Source organism: Sordaria macrospora, chromosome 1, assembly GCF_033870435.1.
Source record: "Sordaria macrospora chromosome 1, complete sequence".
Classification (NCBI taxonomy): Eukaryota; Fungi; Ascomycota; class Sordariomycetes; order Sordariales; family Sordariaceae; genus Sordaria; species Sordaria macrospora.
In genome coordinates this window covers 8172594-8195683 of record NC_089371.1, presented here as the reverse complement: position 1 = coordinate 8195683, position 23090 = coordinate 8172594, and the positions used below count along the sequence as shown (strand labels likewise).

General features: G+C 53.3%; 5 protein-coding genes across 5 annotated transcripts; 1 reads left to right on the top strand and 4 right to left on the bottom strand.

Moving 5' to 3' along the window:
• Positions 1–170: 170 nt before the first annotated feature.
• On the bottom strand, positions 171–2984 carry SMAC4_00497 (uncharacterized protein). The gene is made up of 2 exons (XM_003351900.2): positions 2232–2984; positions 171–2063 (listed from the first exon to the last, which is right to left on the bottom strand). Exons 1-2 carry the CDS (start codon positions 2320–2322, stop codon positions 436–438), a joined length of 1719 nt encoding a protein of 572 aa, XP_003351948.1. The 5' UTR covers positions 2323–2984; the 3' UTR covers positions 171–435.
• Positions 2985–4207: 1223 nt separating this feature from the next.
• On the top strand, positions 4208–5865 carry SMAC4_00496 (uncharacterized protein). The gene is made up of 2 exons (XM_003351899.2): positions 4208–4316; positions 4424–5865. The coding sequence occupies exons 1-2, from the start codon at positions 4292–4294 to the stop codon at positions 5470–5472; spliced, it is 1074 nt and encodes a 357-aa protein (XP_003351947.1). The 5' UTR covers positions 4208–4291; the 3' UTR covers positions 5473–5865.
• A 19-nt stretch (positions 5866–5884) lies between these two features.
• Positions 5885–9201, bottom strand: SMAC4_00495 (uncharacterized protein). Its single transcript, XM_003351898.2, has 3 exons — positions 8924–9201; positions 8707–8821; positions 5885–8607 (listed from the first exon to the last, which is right to left on the bottom strand). Exons 1-3 carry the CDS (start codon positions 9121–9123, stop codon positions 6526–6528), a joined length of 2397 nt encoding a protein of 798 aa, XP_003351946.1. The 5' UTR covers positions 9124–9201; the 3' UTR covers positions 5885–6525.
• Positions 9202–9649: 448 nt separating this feature from the next.
• On the bottom strand, positions 9650–12908 carry SMAC4_00494 (uncharacterized protein). Its single transcript, XM_003351897.2, has 3 exons — positions 11460–12908; positions 11060–11380; positions 9650–10998 (listed from the first exon to the last, which is right to left on the bottom strand). The coding sequence occupies exons 1-3, from the start codon at positions 11791–11793 to the stop codon at positions 10142–10144; spliced, it is 1512 nt and encodes a 503-aa protein (XP_003351945.1). The 5' UTR covers positions 11794–12908; the 3' UTR covers positions 9650–10141.
• A 2444-nt stretch (positions 12909–15352) lies between these two features.
• SMAC4_00493 (uncharacterized protein) lies at positions 15353–18989 on the bottom strand. Its single transcript, XM_066089439.1, has 3 exons — positions 18133–18989; positions 17059–18075; positions 15353–16998 (listed from the first exon to the last, which is right to left on the bottom strand). Exons 1-3 carry the CDS (start codon positions 18248–18250, stop codon positions 16673–16675), a joined length of 1461 nt encoding a protein of 486 aa, XP_065945885.1. The 5' UTR covers positions 18251–18989; the 3' UTR covers positions 15353–16672.
• Between the last annotated feature and the right edge of the window lie 4101 nt (positions 18990–23090).

The window sequence follows — 23090 nt, the reverse complement described above, 5'->3', positions numbered from 1 at the left end:
TGTATAAATACACAAAAAGGAATGGACATTGGCAAGGCAGAGCTCATCTTCGGTTCGTGTCTTGTGAATCCGAGACAAGGTATGAAGCCAAAATGCCCAACTGCCGGATTGTTTACGACTGTAGATATAACATCCAAATTATGGGCAATCACCGGAATTGACATCACACATATTGATAAGGAAATGAATAAATTCATCCTGCTCCAGGTGTTTGCTGTGCAATCAACTATCTACTTTATGCTTATCATACTTCATGCGTCGCCAACTTCTTCCATAAGTGTGAGTGGTCTTCCTACAAAGGTATCATGAAACTCGTGCTAACCCAGTAACACTGCAAACTGCTCCCCTTCCACTCTCTCGAACAAGCAGTAGGAGGTGATTAAAAAGACTCTACAGACCAAAAAAGCAATCATATCCACCATCTCTGGCTTTCTTTTACGAATCAGAAGTGTGCTTGGGTTCGGGAGTGCTGGCAGACTTCTCCTCTTCCTTCTCCTTGATGTCAGCATCGACGGCATCGGCAACCTCGGCAGCGGGCGAAGGTACAGCTTCAGTCTCCTGAGCTGGCATCTCTTCCTTAACATCATGAACGTCAGATGTGGGGGTTTGAGGAGCAGCGGCAGCCTCCGCCTCAGAGGGTGGTGCGGAGACTTCCTGGGTAACTTCTGCGGCTTCCTCTACCGGCTGAGAAACTTCTTGCGGAGTCTCGGTCACGGCGGGGAGAGGCATCTCCTCATCTGTTGCCTTCGCAATGTTGACGGCTTCCTCTGCCGTGGCAACCTGTTCAACCTTGGCCGCAACCGAACTAGCACGGGACTGTTTCGGTGTCGTAGCCGCAGACGGTGCTGCCGACTTGGTAGCAGGCTTCTTGGTCCGTGGCTTGCTAAGACTTCTCTTCGCAGCAGGTCCTGGGGTTGCCGAAGACTTCCTGGGCGGAGAAGTAACGACCTTCTCAGCGGTCTTGGAGGCAGATGCCGCAGTTGGACGCATCATGCGCGCTAAAAACCCCTCGTCCACTTCCTTCTCCTTCTTCGTTGGCGGATGATCCTTTGCAGCCTGCTTCACAGGGGCACCTAGACTGGGGCGAGGACGGCTGTTGGTCGAATTTTGTCTCTTAAGGTTCGAGGTGGCCGTCTTGGCTGCCGACGTAGCGGGGGCTGGCACTCTCACTCTGCTAGAGGAACGGCTAGCCGGGGTAGGGCCACGCTCGCGAGACTGCGACTGGGCGCGCGCATTGCCGAGCTTGGAACCAGAAGCAGCCGTATGAGTAGTAAGGCGTTCTGGGAGAGCGATTGGGCGTGTAGGTGACTTGACCTTGGGCTTAGAGCTCCCGGTAATAACCGGCGATGGGGCCAAGATCGCTGGCTTTTTGTTTAGCGAGGAACCGAGAGACGATTTTGCGGTCTTTGCCGCAGGCTTCGGGGTAGCGGTCTTGGCTGAAGTCTGACTGGATGCGGCTGTTGGGCTTCTCATCTTGGGCGTTTGAGCAGTGATGGGGGATTTTCCGGCCTTCGCTGCTGTCTTGTTGGCCGCAGACGTTGAAAGAGGGGGGAGGTTCGACTTTGTTGTGGTCTTCGGGGCGGTCCGAGGCTCCGGCTTGCTGGGAACTGTCTCTTTGTCTGTGACGGTCCCAGCTCTGTTGGGCGCCTTCGTTTTCTCTGCTGACTTTGAGCCACTTCCCGTCGTAGACGTGCCAGTAGCCCCATCTATCTCCAACCTCTTGGGTTCCTCCGGTGCGCTACCTGAGGGTTCTACATTCTGCGCTCGTGTTTCATGAGCAGAGTCAGTCGGACTCTGAACAGTTGGGTTCGCTTTCGGAGACTCGGCTGGTGTACGGCTCGCCCCAGGGCTCGCCGCTGCTGGTGCTTTCTCCATAGTCAGGTCAACGACATTGGGCTTCTCCGATGGTACAAAAGGACTTGCGATGTCGCCCAGGCCGCCTGGAGTTCGTTGTATGGGTGTCTCGGAGTCGTTGCTGCCTGCTGGTTGAAGCCCGAGCCTTCCACTTTTCTCGACCGCGATGAAGCTCGTTTTGATTTTGTTCAGAGGCCTAGGAGACTCGGCTAGACGTTGACGGTGGTGTTAGCCATCAGTTCAGTCCATGCCTAGATGTTTGATGTCGTGGTTGATGACAACACCCAAGATGATAGGTGCAGTTGAAGCAGGGGCAAACAGGTGACGGGAATGGTGCCAATTCCAAGTGGAAGATGACCAAACAGATGACTGCTTACATGGAGAAATAGCCGGTGACCTTCCACGATCTGGAGGGCTCATCTCCCCCTTCTGCTCGAACATAGCCCGAAGGTTCTTAACCGCGCTCATGGTTGCTGACTTTCAAGAGCTCGCGCAAGACCTAGGGAAGTTGAGAAGCGTCGGGCCACGAGGGATGGTTGTTGCGAGGTGGCAGGAGCGGTTGGTTTCTTGTGTGGTTTTTGTAGTCGGCAGTCCGACTCGATTCGGTCGAAGAGGGGAATCTGATTGCTGTCTTCCGAGGGAAGGAAGTCGAGGATCGTGGTCGCGTCGGGAAGGAGAGATCGAGGCAAACGGGCGTGCCTCCTTTAAGCCCCTGGACCCTGCGCACGGGTCGTCGTGTTGTTACAGACTCGAAGCGGCTTCCCCACGCTACTATAATGAGGAGCTACGATCCTGACCCAAGTAAACAGGGACACTCGAGGGAAGCGATGCGCGCGTGGAGCTGGTGAACGCTATGACGAGGAATCGGGAAAGCTGTTTGTTAGGGATACCGTAGAACGTGTCGCGGTGGTTGCGCAAAGGTTGCGGGAGTGTGCGCGACGCACTTAGGAAGGTTATAGGTTGATGCTGAAAAACAATGAACAGAAGGATAAAGGGCAAATAGTGTCAGAGAAAGAGACAACTATCGCAAGTTCCTCAGATTAAGTGGTGCCACCGGGCAGTCGAGGGCTTATAAGTGACGGGCGCGTTTAATGAGCGAATGCCTTAAAAAGTACGGCTAACTCAGGGGAGCGGAGTGAGCTGCAATGGCGCATGTGGCACTGGGTCTTCTGATGCAGGCAAGTGCACGTCGCTGCAGGTCCAGGCAGGGAGTTTCTGTCAAAAGTACAAGCCCCCAAGAGTCCGGATGCACCAGCGTGGCAGGATCGGCTTCTGTTTGGGCCTTCACTTTTTTTGCTGAGTCTTTGGGATCGAAATAGGGATCCAGTTATGGCCACTGCCCAGGCGGCCAATCCAACCAATCCGAGACTATTTCCAGACAAATGCCATTGAGACCTCTGTGATGGAGAAGAAAACTCTTACAAGTGACTGGCGAGTTCACGACGAGGTACCACAGAAGCTGAAGGCTGAGTGCTGGCCTAGCCTCTTGCATGGAGCCATTGGCTTATCACAAACAGTCTAACAGAGCTTCCACTTTGGTTGTTAGTGCTAGCTGGTGGTAGTGGTGGTGTTGAGTTTGTGACTGGTACATGGAATCCGTTTCAGGGGTACACATCTCAAGCTTTTTCAACCCCTTCTTTCTGTCTGGCTGCCTCTGGTCGATTGTCGTACAAACCTCGATATTCATCATATGCAGGCTTGACACAGGACACAAACATGCCTCTACCTACCTACATCGTCTACATCTGAGATACTGTATGTGGCCGGCGGATAACTCTCCGCGACAAACGCTTGACAACCTCCAACCCGAATCCACGATGTTTCAAGTGACATATGTTTCGCATTGGGGGTGCCCCTGGCGCAATAAACAATGGAGTCGAACTTCCATCATAACACCCAAATCTCAAAACACCCGACGTCCACCTGTCTATCATGCTACATTAACATTACCGTGGCCTGTAGATTATCAATGGCAACATGTGAAGAAGGGCGATAGCCATATATCGACTGCTCTGCCCACCTTCTCGAAATTACGTCTCTTGGAGATACTCCGAGTCTCTTGTCATCTTTGTCCTTTTTGTCACTCTCCATCTCGAGGCCAAAAAGATGCACAGGGAACTCGGGACCCTGACAGGCCATCCTGGAAGAATTGCGGAACAGCCCGCAGCGATCAATAAATCTGGAGAACGCCGCTTGTTTACTTCCTAACTGGGCTAGTCCCGGCTTTAAATCTGCCGTTAGTCACTATGGCGCCTTTGGTCCGATCCCGGCCCTGGCCAAGTCCTGGTAAGGTATGATTCATCCAACATTTTGGGACCTCGGGGAAGCTTTTTGGAGCTATCGGTAGTTGTTTCTTTTTCCCCCATCTGCATTTTCCCTCCCCTCCTCCAAACTTTCACTTTTTTCTCTTCTACAAAGTCAGTTGGAAGTAGAAAAAATGGCGGCCAGGACTCTCAAGATTGGTGAGCCTCCTTCCCATACCCTTCAACCCCTCCCAATGCCTTGAATCCAATGCCCAAGGTTTGCTAGGAAACGCCCTGCTAACCACCCCGCTTTCCGCCGCCAACAGGTCTCATCCCCGGTGATGGCATCGGCAAGGAAGTCATTCCCGCCGGCCGACGCATCCTCGAGGCTCTCCCGGCCTCTCTCGGTCTGAAGTTCGAGTTCATCGACCTCAAGGCCGGCTGGGAGACCTTTGAGCAGACGGGCAACGCCCTGCCCGACGAGACCGTCTCGATCCTCAAGTCGGAGTGCGACGGCGCTCTTTTCGGAGCCGTCAGCTCGCCCACCAAGGCCGTCAAGGGCTACTCTTCGCCCATCGTCGCCCTGCGCAAGAAGCTCGACCTGTACGCCAACGTCCGCCCTGTCAAGTCGGTCCGCGGCCCCGGCGTCAAGCCCATCGACATGGTCATTGTGCGCGAGAACACGGAAGATCTCTACGTCAAGGAGGAGAAGACGTACGACACGCCCGAGGGCAAGGTGGCCGAGGCCATCAAGCGCATTTCCCAGCGGGCCTCTTCGCGCATCGCCACCATCGCCGGTGAGATTGCCCTGCGCCGCCAAAAGATCCGCGAGGGCGGCTCCCCCTCCATCCACAAGGGTCCTCTCGTGACCGTCACCCACAAGTCCAACGTGCTCTCGCAAACCGACGGCCTCTTCCGCTCCACCGCTCGCGAAGCCCTCGCCGCCGGCCGCTTCACTTCCGTCGCCGTTGAGGAGCAAATCGTCGACAGCATGGTATACAAGCTCTTCCGCCAGCCCGAGGCCTACGACGTCATCGTCGCGCCCAACCTTTACGGCGACATCCTTTCCGACGGCGCCGCCGCCCTGGTCGGCTCGCTCGGTCTCGTCCCCTCCGCCAATGTCGGCGAGGGCTTCGCTATCGGTGAGCCCTGCCACGGCTCCGCGCCCGACATTCAGGGCCAGGGCATCGCCAACCCCATCGCCACTCTCCGCTCCGCTGCGCTCATGCTCGAGTTCCTCAACGAGGAGGAGGCTGCGGCCAAGATCTACGCTGCTGTCGATGCCAACCTCGAGGAGGGCAAGCTTCTGAGCCCCGACCTTGGCGGCAAGGCCAAGACTGAGGAGGTTGTGCAGGATATCCTCCGCCGTCTCTAAGTCGGACTGGACGGGCTATCCCTGTTATGAGTCATGATCTGAGAACTACACTACTGGGTATCCATCCGGCTCGAGAACCAAAGAAAGAAAATGCTGTTAGATAATGTACTATTTACATCTCACGCAGAGAAGCGATATATACCCCCGCTATACACCTTTATACATACATGTTAGAGGGAGGAAGTCGAAAAAACGATATTTTGCGTCGCCGTGCTGATGACGTGATTCACACAAGAAGAGCTTCCGGCAGGCCGTGAGCTGCGGGTACCACCAGCTGTTGAGAGCTATAGTCATGGTATCCTTGCCCATGGGTTTTCTAACAATACAAGGTGCACCGCAATCATAATTCTGTCCAAGACGATGTCCACCCAGCATGCGTTAACTGAATCTTCAGCATGTTTTCTTTTTGAAAGATTGGAGAGAAGAGATTATATTCGCATGCTTTTTCCGTTCTACCAAAACCAAACCACAACATGAAACCAAAGTCTCTTTTTTATAACCCTTCCAGAGCCCCATTCCAAAATCCACATACACACATACACACAAAACTGAAATATTGCAGCCCCGGCCTTTGTCATCACACATAAAATACAGATCTATGTACTGTACAGGATACACACACATCGAAGGAAAGAAATAAAGCCGCTGCGCTGCCGTAATCTATAGTTACAATATAGGGCGAAACATAGCTTCCAGTAGGTTTTGCTATGATGCCCTTCTTCTATAATCGTCACATCCATCCATCCAGACGTCTAGAATCCCTTTTTGTATCCATCCGTTCCGTTCCTCGCTTTCCTTAGACGGGGGAGGCGTAGCCCATGACCTAGACAAATGGTCTAGGGTATTGTGAGTTCCATTCCCTTCGTCCCGGCTGGGGACGTGGGAATGCAACGGCCGCTCGGAATCGACTTTCATCCGAACCTAGAGGCCCAAAGGACGGCAGGGCATGGCGCACAGCACAAGGGCGTTCTCGTTCGAGGAGGCAGCAACAAGCTTTCTCCAAGAAGCCGTAATGACACCTAACCAAAACTTGATCATCCAGTTTTAGCCTTTTTACTTGGTGCGCTTAGCCTCGAGCTCCTTCTGGTGCTTTTGCACCAGCTCCTTCTGGAGATGGGGCGGCGCAGGAGCGTAGTGGCTGAACTCCATGGAGAACTCGCCCTTGCCCTGGGTAGCCGCGCGCAAGTGGGTGGAGAAGCCGAACATGGCGTTGAGGGAGCAGTCGGCGACCATGGTGAACTCGTCGGCGGTGACCTCGGTGTCGACGATGGTGCCGCGCTTGTTCATCAGCATGAGGATGTTACCCTGGAACTCGGAGGGGGCCGAGATGGTGGTCTTCATGAGGGGCTCGAGCACCTGGCCGCCGGCGGCGGCGAAGGCCTTGCCGAAAGCCATCTGGGCGGCAAGGTTGAAGGCGTAATCGGACGAATCGGTAACGTGAGTGGCACCGTCGGTGATGACCATGGACGAGCCGATGACCTTGTGGCCGAGCAGGGGACCCTTGATGCAGGCCTCCTGGAAACCCTTCTGACAGGCCGAAACGTACTTGTCGGGAATGGTGCCGCCGACGACGCGCGACTCGAAGTAGTTGTCCTCGCCGCCATTGGGGTTGGGCTCGATCCAGCCCATGACGCGGGCGTAATCACCGGGACCGCCGGACTGGCGCTTGAGAAGGTAGTCGAACTCGGCCTTCTGGGTGATGGTCTCACGGTAAGAGACACGGGGCTGGCCGGTCTCGCACTCGACCTTGTACTCACGGCGGAGACGCTCGACGTAAATCTCGAGATGCAACTCACCCATACCGCTGATGATGGTCTCCTCGGACTCCTCGTCGACGTGGAGACGGAAAGTGGGATCCTCACGCATGAAACGGTTCATGGCCTTGGAGAAGGCATCGGCGTCGCTAGAGCGTTTGGGCTTGATGCTGAGCGACATGACGGCGTCGGGGACGTACATGGAGCTTAGGGAGTAGGGAAGGCCACCATCGGTGAAGGTATCGCCGGAAGCGCAGTCAACACCGAAGACGGCGCAAATCTCACCGGCACCGATCTCGTTGACGTCCTCCATTTCATTGGAGTGCATACGGACGATACGGGGAATACGGACCTTCTTGTTGCCACGGGAGTTGTAGAGGTAGGCACCCTTCTTGAGGGAACCCTGGTAGACACGCATGTAGGTGAGCTGGCCGTAAGGGTTCTCTTCGAGCTTGAAGGCAAGACCGACAAAGGGAAGGGAGTTGTAGGGAACAAGCTTGACGGGCTGCTCGCCCTTGGAGCGATCGAGGGCAAGGTTGTCGGTATCGTTGGGGTTCGGGAGGTAGTCGCAGACGGCGTCGAGCATGGGCTGGACACCCCTGTCGGCGATGGCGGAACCCATGAGGACGGGGGTGAACTTGCAGGCGATGGTGGCGCGGCGAATGGCGGCCTTGATCTGCTCGGGTGTAGGGGTCTGCTCCTCGAGGAACATCTCGGCAATCTCGTCGTCGACGTCGGCAAGCTTCTCGATAAGCTCCTGTCTCTTCTGCTCGCAAAAGTCCTTGATGTCGGCGGGAATTTCCTTGGAGATCTTGAGGTTGACACCACGCTGGCCATCGTTACGGATGCACTTCATGTCGATCAAGTCGACGACACCCTCGAGCTCCTTCTCAGAGCCGAGAGGAACCTGGATAGCGGCGGCGGGGATCTTGAGCTTGGTGTTGATCTGCTCGACGGCCTTCCAGGGGTTGGCGCCCATACGATCCATCTTGTTGACGAAGGAGATACGGGGGACGTTGTAGCGCTTCATCTGTCTGTCGACGGTGATGGTCTGGGATTGGACACCAGAGACGGCGCAGAGGACCATGACGGCACCGTCAAGGACTCTCATGGCACGCTCGACCTCGATGGTGAAATCAATATGGCCGGGGGTATCGATCAAGTTGATGTGGTAGTTCTCCTCAACACCTTTCTCCTTCTTCTTCCAGTCGGCGAAGGTGGCGGCAGACTGGATGGTAATACCTCTCTCTCTTTCGAGTTCCATGGAGTCCATCTTGGCGCCGACACCATCGCGACCGCGAACCTCGTGGATGGCCTTGACTCTGCCGGTGTAGAAAAGAATGCGCTCGGTAACGGTGGTCTTGCCGGAGTCGATGTGGGCCTGTATGTAGCTAGCAGTTTAGCTTCTTTCCTCTCCTCGTCCTCGTCCTCGTCCTCGGTTTGTTCTCGTTCATCTCGGGCGCGTTCGGGGTTCACATACGGCGATACCAATGTTGCGGACACGAGCCAGTCTCTTGGCCTCGCTGTCGGTCATACGGGCAGCCGCTGCCTCCGCGGACATGTTCGCTGCGGCCAGTTCTTTGGCTTGCTTGAGACTATGGAAATACAGCACGTATTGTCAGCTGGGTCTGTTGCTGGCTCTGGCATGCTGTCCAGTGGCACGCCGGTTTTCATTTTCACGGGACGAGATATCTTACGCAAGCTCGGCCGCAGTCATGTTGGCGTTCCTAAGGTACGAGGAACTTGTGAACAGACGGCGGCCCTCGACCTGGGAGCCGGTCCGCACGGCGACGCGGCTCTCGACAACAGCGGCGCGGCATCCGAGACCGACGGAGCGAACCTGGCGCACGGCAGCGCGGCCGGCGTGGAGAGTATTAATCGCCCGAATCACCCTCATAGCGACAGCCCGAAAAAGAATGAATGGCGGGGAGGAAGGAGTGGAAAACTACCTAAAGTTTCCAAAAGAGAAGCCCGGGACAGGATACGGATGCGGCATCAAACTGACGGGTGGGAGTCGGGAGTCGGGACGAACTTTTTAGGTGGGGTCTCCCAGGAACCGTCAGGGTTATGCGACGAATGGGGCGGCCGGGTTTTAGTGCCGCTCGCAAGTCAGACAGAGGTACTGCACGCTCAACGACCTTCAATCCGAACATGAGAACCACTTTCAAGGACGAGGAAATTTTGTTCCCAAGCGTCTAACAGCCTCATTAACGTGTGACGACGTTAATGAACTCAGAATTGCCAACATCAGTCCAAAAGGTCGTGATTTGAGGTTGTTGGTGACAAGCGTACTGTTAGTGCTTAAACCCGGTCCCATTCCCTCGCACAACCTGACCGTCAAGGTGCCATCAAGCCCGCCAAGACTTGGCGACAACCTCACTGGCTTAATCTTCTTGGACAACTGAATATCAAAAACTTCTTGAGGTTTTCGCATTGATTATATACCGCTAGCAATATGGACGAACCACTCCAATAAGAAACTTAGTACCGTGCGTATTGTCGCCAACCCTTGAATCTAGTCCAGTAGAGTAGGTACCGATCGTATGATAAACAAACTGCCCAACTCCTATCCAATGACGAGACTCATGTTCCGGATCCATCCAAAAAAGAAACAAGAAAAAAAACCGAATAATCTTCCAACGCTACACCCCTCTGGGTATCGTTGTCATGCTACTCTATGCGATTTCAATCCAAAAAATAATAACAAAATTTGCGTCTCACCACTTTCCCAAGTAGACAACTGAGCATTGGAACACAAATCTCGTCAACCTTGAGTAAGAAACAGAGAGCTTTAGCGTCCCATCGAAAAGCAAAAAGAACCATTCAGTTTGATGGGCATTTGGCCGTGCTCTGGCTGTTCAACTCAATGGTGCAGTGGTTTTTTGAGAGTGGTTCTTAATTTGGCCAGGGCGGGCCTAGAGCAAGGCGAAAATGCCAGAACCAATCATGGCAACCACCATCGAAACTGCCATGACGGACATTTGGGCGACGCCGAACGCCCTTGGCATGCCTTGCGATGCGTTCTCGTCCTCACCACCGTTGCCCGAACCATCCGAGAACCCAGGGCTGGCCGAGAATGCCGGCGAAGTTACAGCAGGTCTGTTGGTAACAGCCGCTTGGTTTGGCGCCTGTGTTGCTGACGGGATGGGCGCGCTCATGCTGGCAAACGCCACGATGTTGCTTTGGGTCGAGTTGAAGTCCGTCTCAGCCAAGGCGATCTCATTGTTGACCAGATCGTAGACCACATATGCCGACCGCAAAAACGTATCGCCAAGGAGGTATGGAGCAGAGGTAAAGTTCTGAATACCAAACTCGCAAACATCCTGGCCCTTATGCGGTCCGCTTGTGTACTTCGGAGGGTTTCCACTGGTAAGGTCAAGGACCAGCTCGTCCATCCGCACATTGATGCGTGGGCCGTCAGGGCCGGCAAACTGAAAGGAAAAGTAGCCCTTGCTGGTCTTCTTTGAGCAGGGGATAACAGCTAGCTGAAGCCTACTCGAGTAGTCTGCACCCACTTCGTGCCAGACCTGTTCCACGAGATCTTGCGGCAGATAAGACAGAGTCGTACCCGAGTCGAGAACAACCGGAATAGGGAACTCATCAGAGGTAAGCGTGTCGTTGCCACTAGGACTGATCGCTTGTAACTGGGTCATGGCGACGATAAACGAGAAGTAGTAGCCGTTGTTACTGGGGTAGATCTTGATTCTCGTCAGGTCACCCTTGTACTTCTTGGTGTCGATGCCGCCAAAGAGAATATTGCCTTCACTGGAGTCTATGTGATGCCATATCGTCAGCTTTTCGTCAATGCCAACGAAAACGGGCGGTATACATACCAAGGTCATTCAGCCAGAGGCTGTACGCAATGGTGTTGATCAACCCGTCATCGACCATAGTAACCGGCAAATTAGGATATTGAGCATCTAGTGACTGGGCGTTTGACACAATAGCCTCATTGTTGGCATACCCGACCCCCACCAAGCCGTATGCTATGTCGGTCTTGGCCCCCAGGCCCATCGTCAAATTGGTGACCGTTGCTCCGCCAATCTTGAAAACATCGGTGAAGTAGTCCCCCTTAGACGAACTCCCGTCCACATACGAGATGTCGAACTCGTTTTTCCCTACGACCTTGTATGTCTTGGATCTGCTTGTGTCGACTAATACATTTGTTAGAATGAATGCCATCCCAGGTGTACAAATATGGTTAACAAAGGAAGGGGGCGGCGGATCACATACAGCTTCCGAGGTCACACGCGCCCTGGTTGCAAACTGATGCCGTCGAGTCCGGTACCCATACGTCGCTGCTTCCTGTGTCCAACTGCAATGTCACCTTCTGTCCAGGCGTCCCCATCTCGCACGTCGCGAAGTATCCTCCTCGTGCCTGTTCATTTTGAATGATTTGCTGGTAAGTCGAGCCGGCCCGCCGCAGAAGTCGATTTGGTGCTACGTTGGGTACGGGCCTTTTCTGGATATCCCATTGAACAACGCCGCTTGGTGCTTGCTGTGCCAGCGCAAGTTGAGAGAACAGCACAGGGCCCAGAAAAAGGGCGGATGGTGTGCAGCCCTTCATGGTGTTCTGTTGCGAATTTCGACTTCGGATAGGTGCGGCTCCTGTCGAGTGTCGGGAGGTCCGAGCGGAAGGCCCGGCTGGTTTGCTCCGGTCGAGAAAAGGCCGGTTGTGTCTCGGAGGGTCTAACCGCCGATGTTTCGAGCTTGGGATCCGATTTGCCGTAAGAAAAAAAGACCGCGGAAAAATAACACAGTATCCAAGAAACTGAGTCGGCGGCTATTTGTCGAAATCAAAACTTAACCCACGAGACCTATGGGATGATGAAAAGAGGCAAATTGAAGTTGACAGGACACAGCCGAGGTAACGCAAGCTGTGCGGCCGAATGCGAGACGCGACTGGATGATACTGCAGCCTGGAATGGGGTTGAGAAGCAGCTTATCGTGGCGTATTCGTCCAAAAAAAGTCGATGCTAAAACGATCGGCGAGGAGGATACAGCTAAAGACAAAGAATATGTCTGTCTGTAGTAAGGGGTATAGAGGTACTGAGACCAAAAAACGGAAGCTTCTACAAGCGAACGTGCAAAGAGGCAACGTAAACAGATGGGCCAAAAAAAGTGACGGGTTGATGGATGGATGAAGAGGGGAAGAAGTGGTTAAAGCAGAAAGAAAATGAGCGAGAAAAATGGATGAGAAGAGAGGTCGGTGATGATGACGACGACTGCAAACAAAACCTTGGATTACCACGCCAAGGCTTGACCCTTCCCATTCAGTCAGTTACCACACAACTCCTTCCGGTCAGTCCAACGTCCCGCTCCTAACAACAAAAAAGAATAGAAAGCAGGGTTCAATGACAAGTCCACCACTTGGGAAAGAGCTACGAATTTTACTGACGAGCAACCGCAAAGAGTCGAGTCAGCAGGCGTCCTACACAGCACCGGTAGACTCTACTGCCAGGCAACACTTTGCACCGCCTCCCGTCCCCCGATTTAAAACTGGGGACCCGATGTTCGACGAACCGATGAGCATTGTGCGCCAGGGCAGTTCCGCTGTTTCGTCTCTTTCATAAATCTTGTTCGCCCTTTTGAATGGCCGATCTCCTCCGGACTGCGGCACATCCGGATCTGGGGGGATCTTCCTGTGCTTCGCTTGCTGCAATCACTCAACCCCTCTGCAAGATATGCAAGGAGCTTTCCACTTGTTGGCGCAGTCTTCGCAGTGTACCTACCTGCATTAAGGGTGTGTTCCATTCACTTTTTTTTTTTTAGCGTTTTCACCCGGTGAAAATGGCCGGTGAAATTCGTGTTCCTTTTACTTTTGGAATTCGATGTACCCTTTCACCGGGTGAACAACGACGTGTAACCCGGTGAAAAGAGACGATCCACTTTTTAAGCTTTCAACCAACCAAATCGCTCACATCCAACTTCTTCTATTTTCACCCGGTTGACAACAAAAAGGATATATATATATATGTCTTATATTGTTTTGCAAATGCAACCAGGAGCAAAAACCCGCTGAACACCTTGAAAAAGTGCTGGAGCCCCCTATAGCCACTACAACTCTAGCCATTTCGCGAGAACTTCGCAACCCCGGTGAACAATCTTGACAACCCGGTGAAAATTGGTTCATGCCACCTTTTCACCCGAAGTACCTTTTTCTCGGTGAACAGACCCCAAAAAAACCGAATGGAACACACCCTAAATACATACAAGCCAAAGGGTAACCGCGCATCTGCTGCATTTCAGTGTCCCCCTGACTCCTGAGCCTCCTTCTTCAGTCGCATGGATTAGAAGACACAGCCGCCGAGTTGCTGCCCGCCGCTTATTTCATCCCATTGAAGCCCGTCTCCGGGCTGTTCAAGCCGCGCTTGCTCCGCTTCGCTTTGCTTTCTTCCGATCCCTTATGGTAGTTTTTCGACATGTGTTGTTTCCGTCTTGTCTCTCTTTCAACGATGCCCTTGCCAAGTAAGCCAAGTATCTACGTCAAAGGAGATTTGAACTTTCCATATATGAAGGGCTATAACAAGCGGCAGGAACCACGTTTCTGCCTCTGCACTTCTTTCGTTCGCGCCGACTGCCAGATAGTCTGGCATACAGACCGATGGAAGTGCAAGTGTCACTGTCGGACTTGGGGTGAGCATTGGGGTCCCTCCTCCAGCGCGGCAACCTAACGCGCCAGCCTCAAGTTTCAAAGTCTCAAACAGTCAGACCCTGAATTCGTCCGCTCAGGAGTCCAGGGGAGGAACTTGTCGCATCGTCGTCGCATCCTTATCGCATCCCGTCGCCAGCGGGGGGCGACGATCGCTGCATCTCGGGGTCGGAATTGCCATGATATCTGAGACAAGTTGGATCAATCCCAACCGCTTTCTCTTTGAATCTGTTCTTAAACACTGCACCGCAGTTGTCAACGACCGCGCCGACCTTGACTTTCCCAATTAGCACCCGCGTGACGGACTGCTCTGCGATGCCAGCGTGGGCGGGACCTGACGACGACGGACCTCGATTGAGTCGACCCTGCGTCAACAACTGCTCGTGTCCAGGTAATCGCACTGTGCATTTGTAACGAAACCGGTCGATGGCCACGCTCTCAATGCACACTTTCCTCGAACCCCCGGGCCATCCATCCCGTCAAAAAATCTCCGAAACAGAAAAGCTTGAAATGGAAATGGCTTCACTTTCCGTCATAATACGTATCCCAACAACGACCCCTCTCCATCGTGGCAGTACTTTAGCTTCTTCTCTTCATGACGAGCTATCTATGCCCTTGAAAGGAGCCGTCGCGGGAAGATAAAAGATTTCCGAATCCCTCGATTTATGTGGCGGTAAAATACGTGCTCTATCCCAAGTATTAAAGATTTTCTGCTTTAAAGTCCGCTAGATACCTCTAATAATCGATGTTGATGACACCTACCTACCTACTCCCCGCGACAACAGACAAGCAAGGTAGTTACCCGCGCCGCCCAGGACCCAGAGCCCAGAGCCCAGCTCCTGAGTCCTGCCTGCTCATCCCCCTCCCCTCACGTTGATCATCCTCTCCATCTCAACAAACAAGCCTTCCACTTCGGAGTAAAGTCCGCACATCCCGCCAGATGCGATCGATCCCACCTGATCGACGGACATAAACATTTCAAATTTTAAAGAAACCCCCAACAAGAGGCGCAGTTACCCACGCTCGCCACGCAGACCCTCGTGTTTCCTGCTTGATGTACGTACAGGTAGGTACATAATGTATCTGATCTGATACCTGCACTGCAGTATATGAAAGCTTTTCAGTAAGGTAGTTCTGATTGAAAGTCAGGTTAGGAATGCATGGAAATCCATGTAGGTACGCCACGTGCTTTTTGTGAGTGGAATCCTTGTTGTTTACCTTGTCCGCGAGCCTGAGACTGGTTTACTTGTCGCGATTCTTGAGTCCGGTGCTCTTTCTCTTGACGTCCTTGACTTGAGTTTCTTCAAGACGCTGGCATGCTGGGGTTCCAAAAAGGCAAAAAGCAAACTAGGTACGGTTTCGGTACAAAAGTGCTTTGTAATACTGTGCTGTGCTGAAAATAGCGTTTCGATTACATCGAGGAGGTATTGGAACCGCGACGAGGAAACATGCCTACATACTTTCTGCTCTTGGCTCGATACTATCGAAACTTAGAGAGGTATTTACGCTTTGAAGATGCGCTTGGCGCGCGCCGGGGAGAAAAGCGAGGAGGGATGAAAGCACTTCATGGGAACAAACAGCACGCTACGTTGAGGTCCAGGCCATGATGGCTTGTCTTGAATATTCTTTTCTTTTGTTTGCTAACCGGGACGGGAAGGGTAGTGAAGATCCGTGACAAGACAAGGTCAAAATCCCCCATTGACTACTACAGAGGTAGGTAGCTTTCAGCGCCTTAGAACGCATTCGTCGCCGTCGTCGTAGTCATAGTACTGTCCACTACAAATTCCCCCGAGACAACGGACCTCCCTCTCTCTCTCTCTCATCGGCCGTGTCCTCCTCTCTTCTCATTTCCAGTCCACGATTGTATTAATCCCAGACGCAGGTAGGTTCGTTTCCGCGCGCGGCCTTTCTTTTCCATCCATCCTTCCTATCCACTTTTCCGACCCGTGCGCTTCACAACAACCACTCCGTTTCCTTTTCCTTTTTTATCCGGCCGCGCTGTTAAATCTTCAGCAGAATCGTTACCAGTTCAAGATAACATAACGACAAACCATGCCAACCGTCAAGAGTAGATGGGAAAAGGGAGAAAGCTTCGCGTTCCTACACCAGATTTCATTCGTTACAGAATCTCCCTTTGATTTCACGAAACGCCGAATCCTTCCTGGGTGCACAGAAAACGGAAGAAAAAGAGAAAACAAGAAGCGGGTTCCCTAGGATAAGAAGCGTCCACAGAATCTTAGACACGTGTGAAGAAGCCATAGGTACACTTAACCTGGCTTTGGATCAGGAAGTCACCGACAAAACCGCAAAACCAAGCCGCCCATATCCCGCCCGCTGTGCTCGCTGTTTCCCATGACTCAGTGGAAAATATAACGGAAGTTGAATTTTGTAGAACCAAATGACGAGAATCGAAGTATAAAAGCAAGATGCCAAATAAAGACGTATTTTGGCCGTCGATGATGGCTATGTCTTCTTTTGTTGGTTCCAGCCCGGAATGATGAGTAAAGCTGAGCGCCAGTGGATGCGCGCACCCAGGGCAATCGCCTCCACTCCTACTCCTACTCCCTCTTCTTGAGGCAACAGTAATAAAAACATGTCGCAAGATTCCTCAGAAGCAACATATGTGCCACCCGTGAGTATGGCTCACAAATACGGCCAGTGCCGCAGAGTGTACATCATGAAAAGCCGGTTACGCTGATTTCTTCCTCCTCAAACGACGAAGAGAATGCGCACAGGAGTGCATGGAAGAGTGCAATGAAGTTCGGCTCATCGATGTCCTAGACAGAACCGACTCCTAGAATCTATTCGGCTCGGGAGGGCGGAAACCGTTTACTCGAGGTGCCTCGTACTGGACTCCGGTCATGGCGTCAATTCCTGGTGCTGAGGCAGCTGCGGCAGCTTGAAGGGTAGTACGCAGTGGTGGCAACTCCTGTTGGGACCTCCTGTTCTCAAAACCGTAGGATTCGCCCATAGAAGCGGGCTGTGACCGCCTGATATTGCTGGCTTCCATCTGGGCTCGCTGGACCTCGTGTCTAAGATGTTCAATTTCGCGATCTTTGCTGTGGAGTGTCGAGGTCAACACCTGGATATGATTGCTCATGCGTTGATGCTCGGAGATGGCTGTCATCTGGTCAGTTCACTGAAGTCATAAAAGGGTGTTAATCAGGTAGTAGCACGAACCCTTTGTAAGAATTTCCCACTTTGACGCCTTGGAGCCGCGTTCCTGGGGCATCAGGTCCCTCAACTGCTCGAATAGCTCCTTCATCTCCGTGCGACGCTTGCGCTCGGCCAGTTTGTGACTAACACGCAACTCGGGAGTCCTGCTGTACGGCTGAGAGCCAGCATGCGAGCCGCCCTCTTCGTTTTGCAAGTCACTAATTGTTCTATGTTGAAGGCTGTGGTGGTGGTGATGGTGCACCGTCGGATTCGCAAAGTCCGCGGACACACTGGAGAGCCTGTGGGAGTAGTTGTCATCAAGACGTCGTTGTCCTGACGGCAGCCTGCTGTCCATGGTAAAGTGGCTGCTAGCCAGTGACTCAGCAATGCTGCTCCTCCTAGAGTCGACCAGAGACTGATTAGAGGAAGTGACCCGCTGTATATCCTCCTCGGGGAAAGCCCATGCCTGGCCCTTAGTAGGCTCAGCAGCCCGAGCAATCTGACTCTGCGCCGGCCCAGTAATGGCAGGCGCCACCCTTGTCCTGCTCCCATCTGGATTGCGCTCAGCACTCGGCTGGTAGCCATTCGAAATGCGGTGATTGGCAAGACCGTTCAGGTCTGAACGCGGATTGCGCTGCTGCTGTAGAGTTTGATGAATCGATGTTGTAGACTGGTTCTGGCTCGCATATGGCGAGTTGCCGAGGCGCATGTCGTTGAACCCCTGATTAAGAGAATGTCTGCTGTCCCAACTTCCTCTCCTAGACATGGCCTCCAAGTCACCATTGAGTGGCAAGGGGCCGCCACTGGGGCCTGTCTCGTAAGACGAAGGGCGGTCGAAGCGTCTGGGGTCAGCGCTACCCGGTGTTGTGGGGGAAACCATGGAGGCAACGCTCATATTGCTATTTAAAGGCGGGAGATGCGATTGCGGTGGCTGGAGGTTCGATAGGTTTGTGGGGGACGGAGACGTTTTGTCGATCGGGGAAGGCTGGAAGTTGGAGCCGTTGGGAGTCAAGACACCGACGCCTGATGCTGCCGATGTGTCTAGGCACAAGTTAGCTGAACGGTCTTGTGGAAGCGCGCGGAGGAACGGAGACTGACGCTTGCTTGAGGCATCCGTCGCAGAGTAATAAGCCGAATCCCGATTGTCTTCGGGGGCGTTGAGCACGCCCGCTAGACCGAGAGGTACCTTCTGCGAGCCTGATCGCTGAGCCATCATACACTTTTCTGTTTCTTCTTCTTCTTCTACTGCCTAGGTATACCGGTTGAGGTCGTAGGGGGTCTTTTCCAGAAGCCAAACACTCGTCCTGGAAGGAAAAACGGCAGAGGTCCTTGGTCCGAGATCGAGGTTCCAGATTGGATCGGTAGGATATACAGATGAATACTGTGAATATGCGCGAAAGCAGTAGTCGAGGCTCTCGGTCAAAAGGTACAGATGCCTAGGACAATTGTAGGTGAGGTAGGTCTCGCGACAAGGCGAAATGAAGAAGATTGGCAACCGAAGCCGAGGGCGGGATCGAGTCCGGGGTTCGCAGAGTGCAAGTCGCGAACGTGCGGGTTGGCGGATGGCGGACTTGAAAAGAGGGGACTGTATGAGTAGGTAGCCAATGGACGGTTGCGACGGTCCGTCTCTTGTTTCTTTTACTGTCTCTTTTACTGTCTCTTTTTCCTCTCTCTGTGTGTGTCTCTCTCGCGCGGTCGCGGAAGGATGCACAGAGCAGACTTGACGAAAGCTAAGCGAGAGTGGTGCGAATTATGTTAGGCGTGGATTCGAAGGCGGTCGAGACATTGGCCATACGACGACACACTTCAAGTTGAGTTAAAGTGCTGTAGGGAGAAGTCGAAGGTGGAGGCGGAGAAGCGGGAGAGGTCTGGACTGGGGATCGAGTTGATCAGGTCTGCCTGAAGGCTGAACGGGATGTGATCGAATGGATGGGGGGCGGGAGAGGAAATGGGAAGCAAAAGCCAAAAAGCCAAAAGCCTGCGCAAGGTGAGCCGGCAGACGCCGCAGAGGCGGGCAGGCGGACAGCGGGCGAGCGCCAGGGCAGGACGGGAGAGCACGTTTTTCAGAAAGGGCCAGGGCAAGTTAGCACGAACTGCGCTGGGGCCGTGCCAACAATAGAGGGGCCCTCTTGAAGGGGGACATGGCTTGACAGGGAAGGGGCATTGATGGGCGGCCCATGGGATTGGCTGGTGGGATGGATGCAGCCAGCCATGTGTCTCGATGTGCCATGGCTCGCATGGGCTCCATTCTGGGCCATTTAGGTATGTAGAGGTACCTTTTCTTTTTAGGCCCGGTGCAGCGCATCATGCGTCGGTAAGGTACTACTCGGCGGTCGCTGCAGTTCCTTCTGCTAAAGGCATCCCATCCATCTCTTTTCAGTCAGTGTGGATGAGGTGAGGTGAAGCGAGTGACGACAGTAGCAGAAGTAACTTGAGGTAAGAGCAGCATCACCCAATGCGACAGGTATCATGGGGGCGACAGGGCAGACCGCCGACAACGGGAAGAAGAAGCATGAAGGAGCATGGAGCATGGAGCATGGAGCATGGGCAGGAACAGTCGGTACCGTACTTCCATTGGGATGCGTAGATGCGGGAACCTCGACAGCAACGTGGTACCTGATGCTGCATTTTTGCGCGCTCTCCTCACCTCTGGATCTCTGCCATATCCACGGTGCTACACGAGCATACATGAACACTCGACAAATATCAGCTGGGCGCTCATTCCTCTGGCGACCGTCAACAGTAGGGGTATCTCTTGGCCTACCTAGAGATAGGTACGGCTCGCTCCCCGCACGACGCGAACGGGAATTTGTGCTCGATTCCGACAAGATGAGAGGACACGGTGAGGCTAGTACAAGACCGGTACCTCTGTACTAATTATATTGGCAGCACCCGTGGGATACAGCCATCTCCGCAATTCCTCCTGCGCGTCCTAACCTGGACCTGGCTCTAGCGTACCACACTACTTCCAACGGGAAGGACAATGACTGAAATCAGGGTGAGAAAGCGGCCGTTCTCGTTGATGTTCGGTATCCCCAAATCCCAACCATATGCGACAATGGCAACTGAAAGGGCATGTTTTCTAGCAATTGTCCCACCTTGTCCAATGTCATGTCCGTCTCATGTTCTGGGTACCTACTGCGCACTGCCGAGCCGTGATCTGCTTGGCTCGTCCTTGGGTGCCGTGGGAGCGTGGGTGTTGAGTTGCGGCCGGGGTGCGAAGGTGCCAACTCGACCGTGGTCGGCCAGAAACATGTGCTAGGACAACCTGGCAGGTAGTGTACAAGTATCTTCAACAGGATCCGCTAACTGCATTCCGGAAATGGCAGGAGCTATGGTGGTCCATTTAAAGTCGATTTGGAGGGGACTTGAGGGAAAATGCGACCGAAACAACTGCCAATAAGGCTCGCTGGTCCCACCTTGGTTTGTTAGCCCCGCGGTAGCTGGATACACGTGCCGAGCCACGGGTCAGGTTTCTTGGGCGTGACAGCCGATCCCAGCACTGTACACGGGGCACTTGGTGATGGAAGTGGTTCGGACCTCATTTGAGCCCCCAATTCATCAAGTTGCTTTCTCCCACGTTTATTGACGCTTCAAATTGACAACATCTTCAAAAGATGGCTTTTTCAACAGTATTAACCCAGGGTAAGGCTTACAGGATAACCCCGCCCGTTGACATCGCGTCATCCAGTTCGATGGAGCGTTTCCTTGTTGACTCGGCGCCTGCAGGTGAAAAAGAGGAGCAAGGGTGAGCCATCAAAGAAAATGGCGAAAAGTGGCTACTCCATCCTAGGAGCGAGGTTCATTACTCAAGAAACCACTGCGCCAAAACAATTTGCGGGGCGTGTGCGCTCAAAGACAACACCGACGCCCGCCCGGCACCGCAACGGGAACAGACTTCGTGGGAGAGGGACACAGACCACACAGCGAGGAACTGGATTCCCTCATTTCCGTTCACGTTGCCATCACCCGTTTTGTCCCAGGTCTGTCCTCTGTGATGATACGCAAACAGATTTTCAGCACCTTCCCAAGGGGGCTCAGATGTGCCATCGCTACCAAACAGCCGCCGACGTTGCGGCTCACCATGTAACTCGAGTTAGGCTAGGTGCTATATACACGGTAGCGCACGAAACACATGGCTTGGGGGTAGCAATAGGGCGGCATTGATGTGACTGATCTTCTTAAGAGGTGCCACTTTAGGGCATGGGTGTTGGGTGTGTGTGTGTGCACTTGGCACGCTACCTCGAGGGTAGTAGTTTGACAACTGGAATCGACCCTTTCACATGGTTTTCTGGTCATGAATTTGTGATTCCCGTTCGCCGTCAGGTGGAGGGGCGAATCTTGACATGGGATGGACGTGGAGACCACGCTGGCAAGAAACAGAGCACTTGCGCTGTGACCGCGAGTGTCCGTTTGGACTTTGTATTTCACCACACGGTACCCGAATCGTCGATATGTAGTGGATGGTGATGCGGTTGAAGAACAAGCGCGGCACTCGGCCCCCGCAGTGTTGTCACGGAGCTCGACTTGGCATACTGTTTAAAGCCCTGCATTCTCCGTGCATACGCTGGCTATACCTAACCCTGACATATTCACAAGTGGCATCTCAGCTTCCGGTCAGGTTTCAATTTGCTCACCATTTCCAATACAGAAACAGAATCTCAATGACTACTAATTGAAGTAACGCGCAGGCTAGTTATGGTATACAGTTGGCGGGTGTATAGTATGAAGAAAATGATAGCTTCACCGCCCGCGATATTCTAAGCAATGCACACGTGCGCTCTGGCCGGGGCAATGGACGTTGACAGCTCCGACCCCGACCCGCCGCCTCTTCCTGCTGCAAGGCGCAGGTACATCACAGTGGTCACACTCGGGGCCAACCTCAACACGTGTCAACCAGTATGCCGTAACCATCGAATCCGGACCGCCGAGACACTGCTCGTTTCTCTTCAGGTTCCCAATTGAATTCTTTACTTTGTGTTCTCACACTCACAAATCCGAACTGCCCCTCCCCGCCTTCCATTGTTATTGGAAGTCGGAACCCCTCAATTTCGCATTGTCAGGCAGGAGCGATCGAACGCTGCAAGGAGATCCATCGCGACCCCACGTTCTGTTTGTCTCTCCGAAGAACGCTGACAACCTGGAGGTGGAAGCCACGAGGACGTTGAGGAGATATACTGTTTCTTGCATAGCAGCTTCCTGCTTCGCGGTAGCAGCAGCATCTCCGACGTTGTCGAATGCCACATTTAAGTTCCAAGCCATTGGCCGTCTTGGCGCCTCTCTGCTCCGAGCATCAATGTCTGAACCATTTCTGTGGGAGTCCATGACAACAGACATCCACTGCGGTCTTTCAGAACCTGTCGGCGGAAGACCGGAAACTTCATCCAGTCAATAGATTATCTGGCCAATTTCGCTCGGTCAAATACCAATTTGCTGCCACTAGCAAACATTAGCACATCTTTTTCTTCTTCCCCGCTGTCTATCGTCCACCACAGCACACTACCTACCACCTCCCACTCTCTCCAGAATATCACCCCCGGTGCTTTTCCTAGCAGCGGAACCCCAGTTCATCAGGGCCCATGACCCCTTGTTCGCGGTTCGTTCCCCTGGATTCACTGTGAATCGGACTTCCCTTGGATTATCCCCGGGCGCTCTCAAATCCCACCATGTCAGGCCTGTGATAATTGCTACTGCTACACTTTATCTGGGTTTATAACAGTACTGTGCAGACTCGGAGTACCTCCTGCGGCTCCCGGGAAATGGGTCAACGGGTCCCCACTCCATGATGAAGTCTCCAACAACACTCTCGATCTGCGTCTTCGAGCCTCTTCTTTTCTCGTATTTATTTTAGTGATCGCGGCTCTGACGGATCACGACAATGGGAAATGGATCTGGCATATGATTCCGTTCCGCTAGTCGGGTGGGGTTAACATACCCCCAAGACTGGAGACGGCCAACAAGAGATCAGCAATTACCTAGGTATCTTGACCACTGGAAACCGCGGAAAGCCAAATTCCAAGACGTACTGAGGACTATTCCTGGCGTCTCTGACGGGT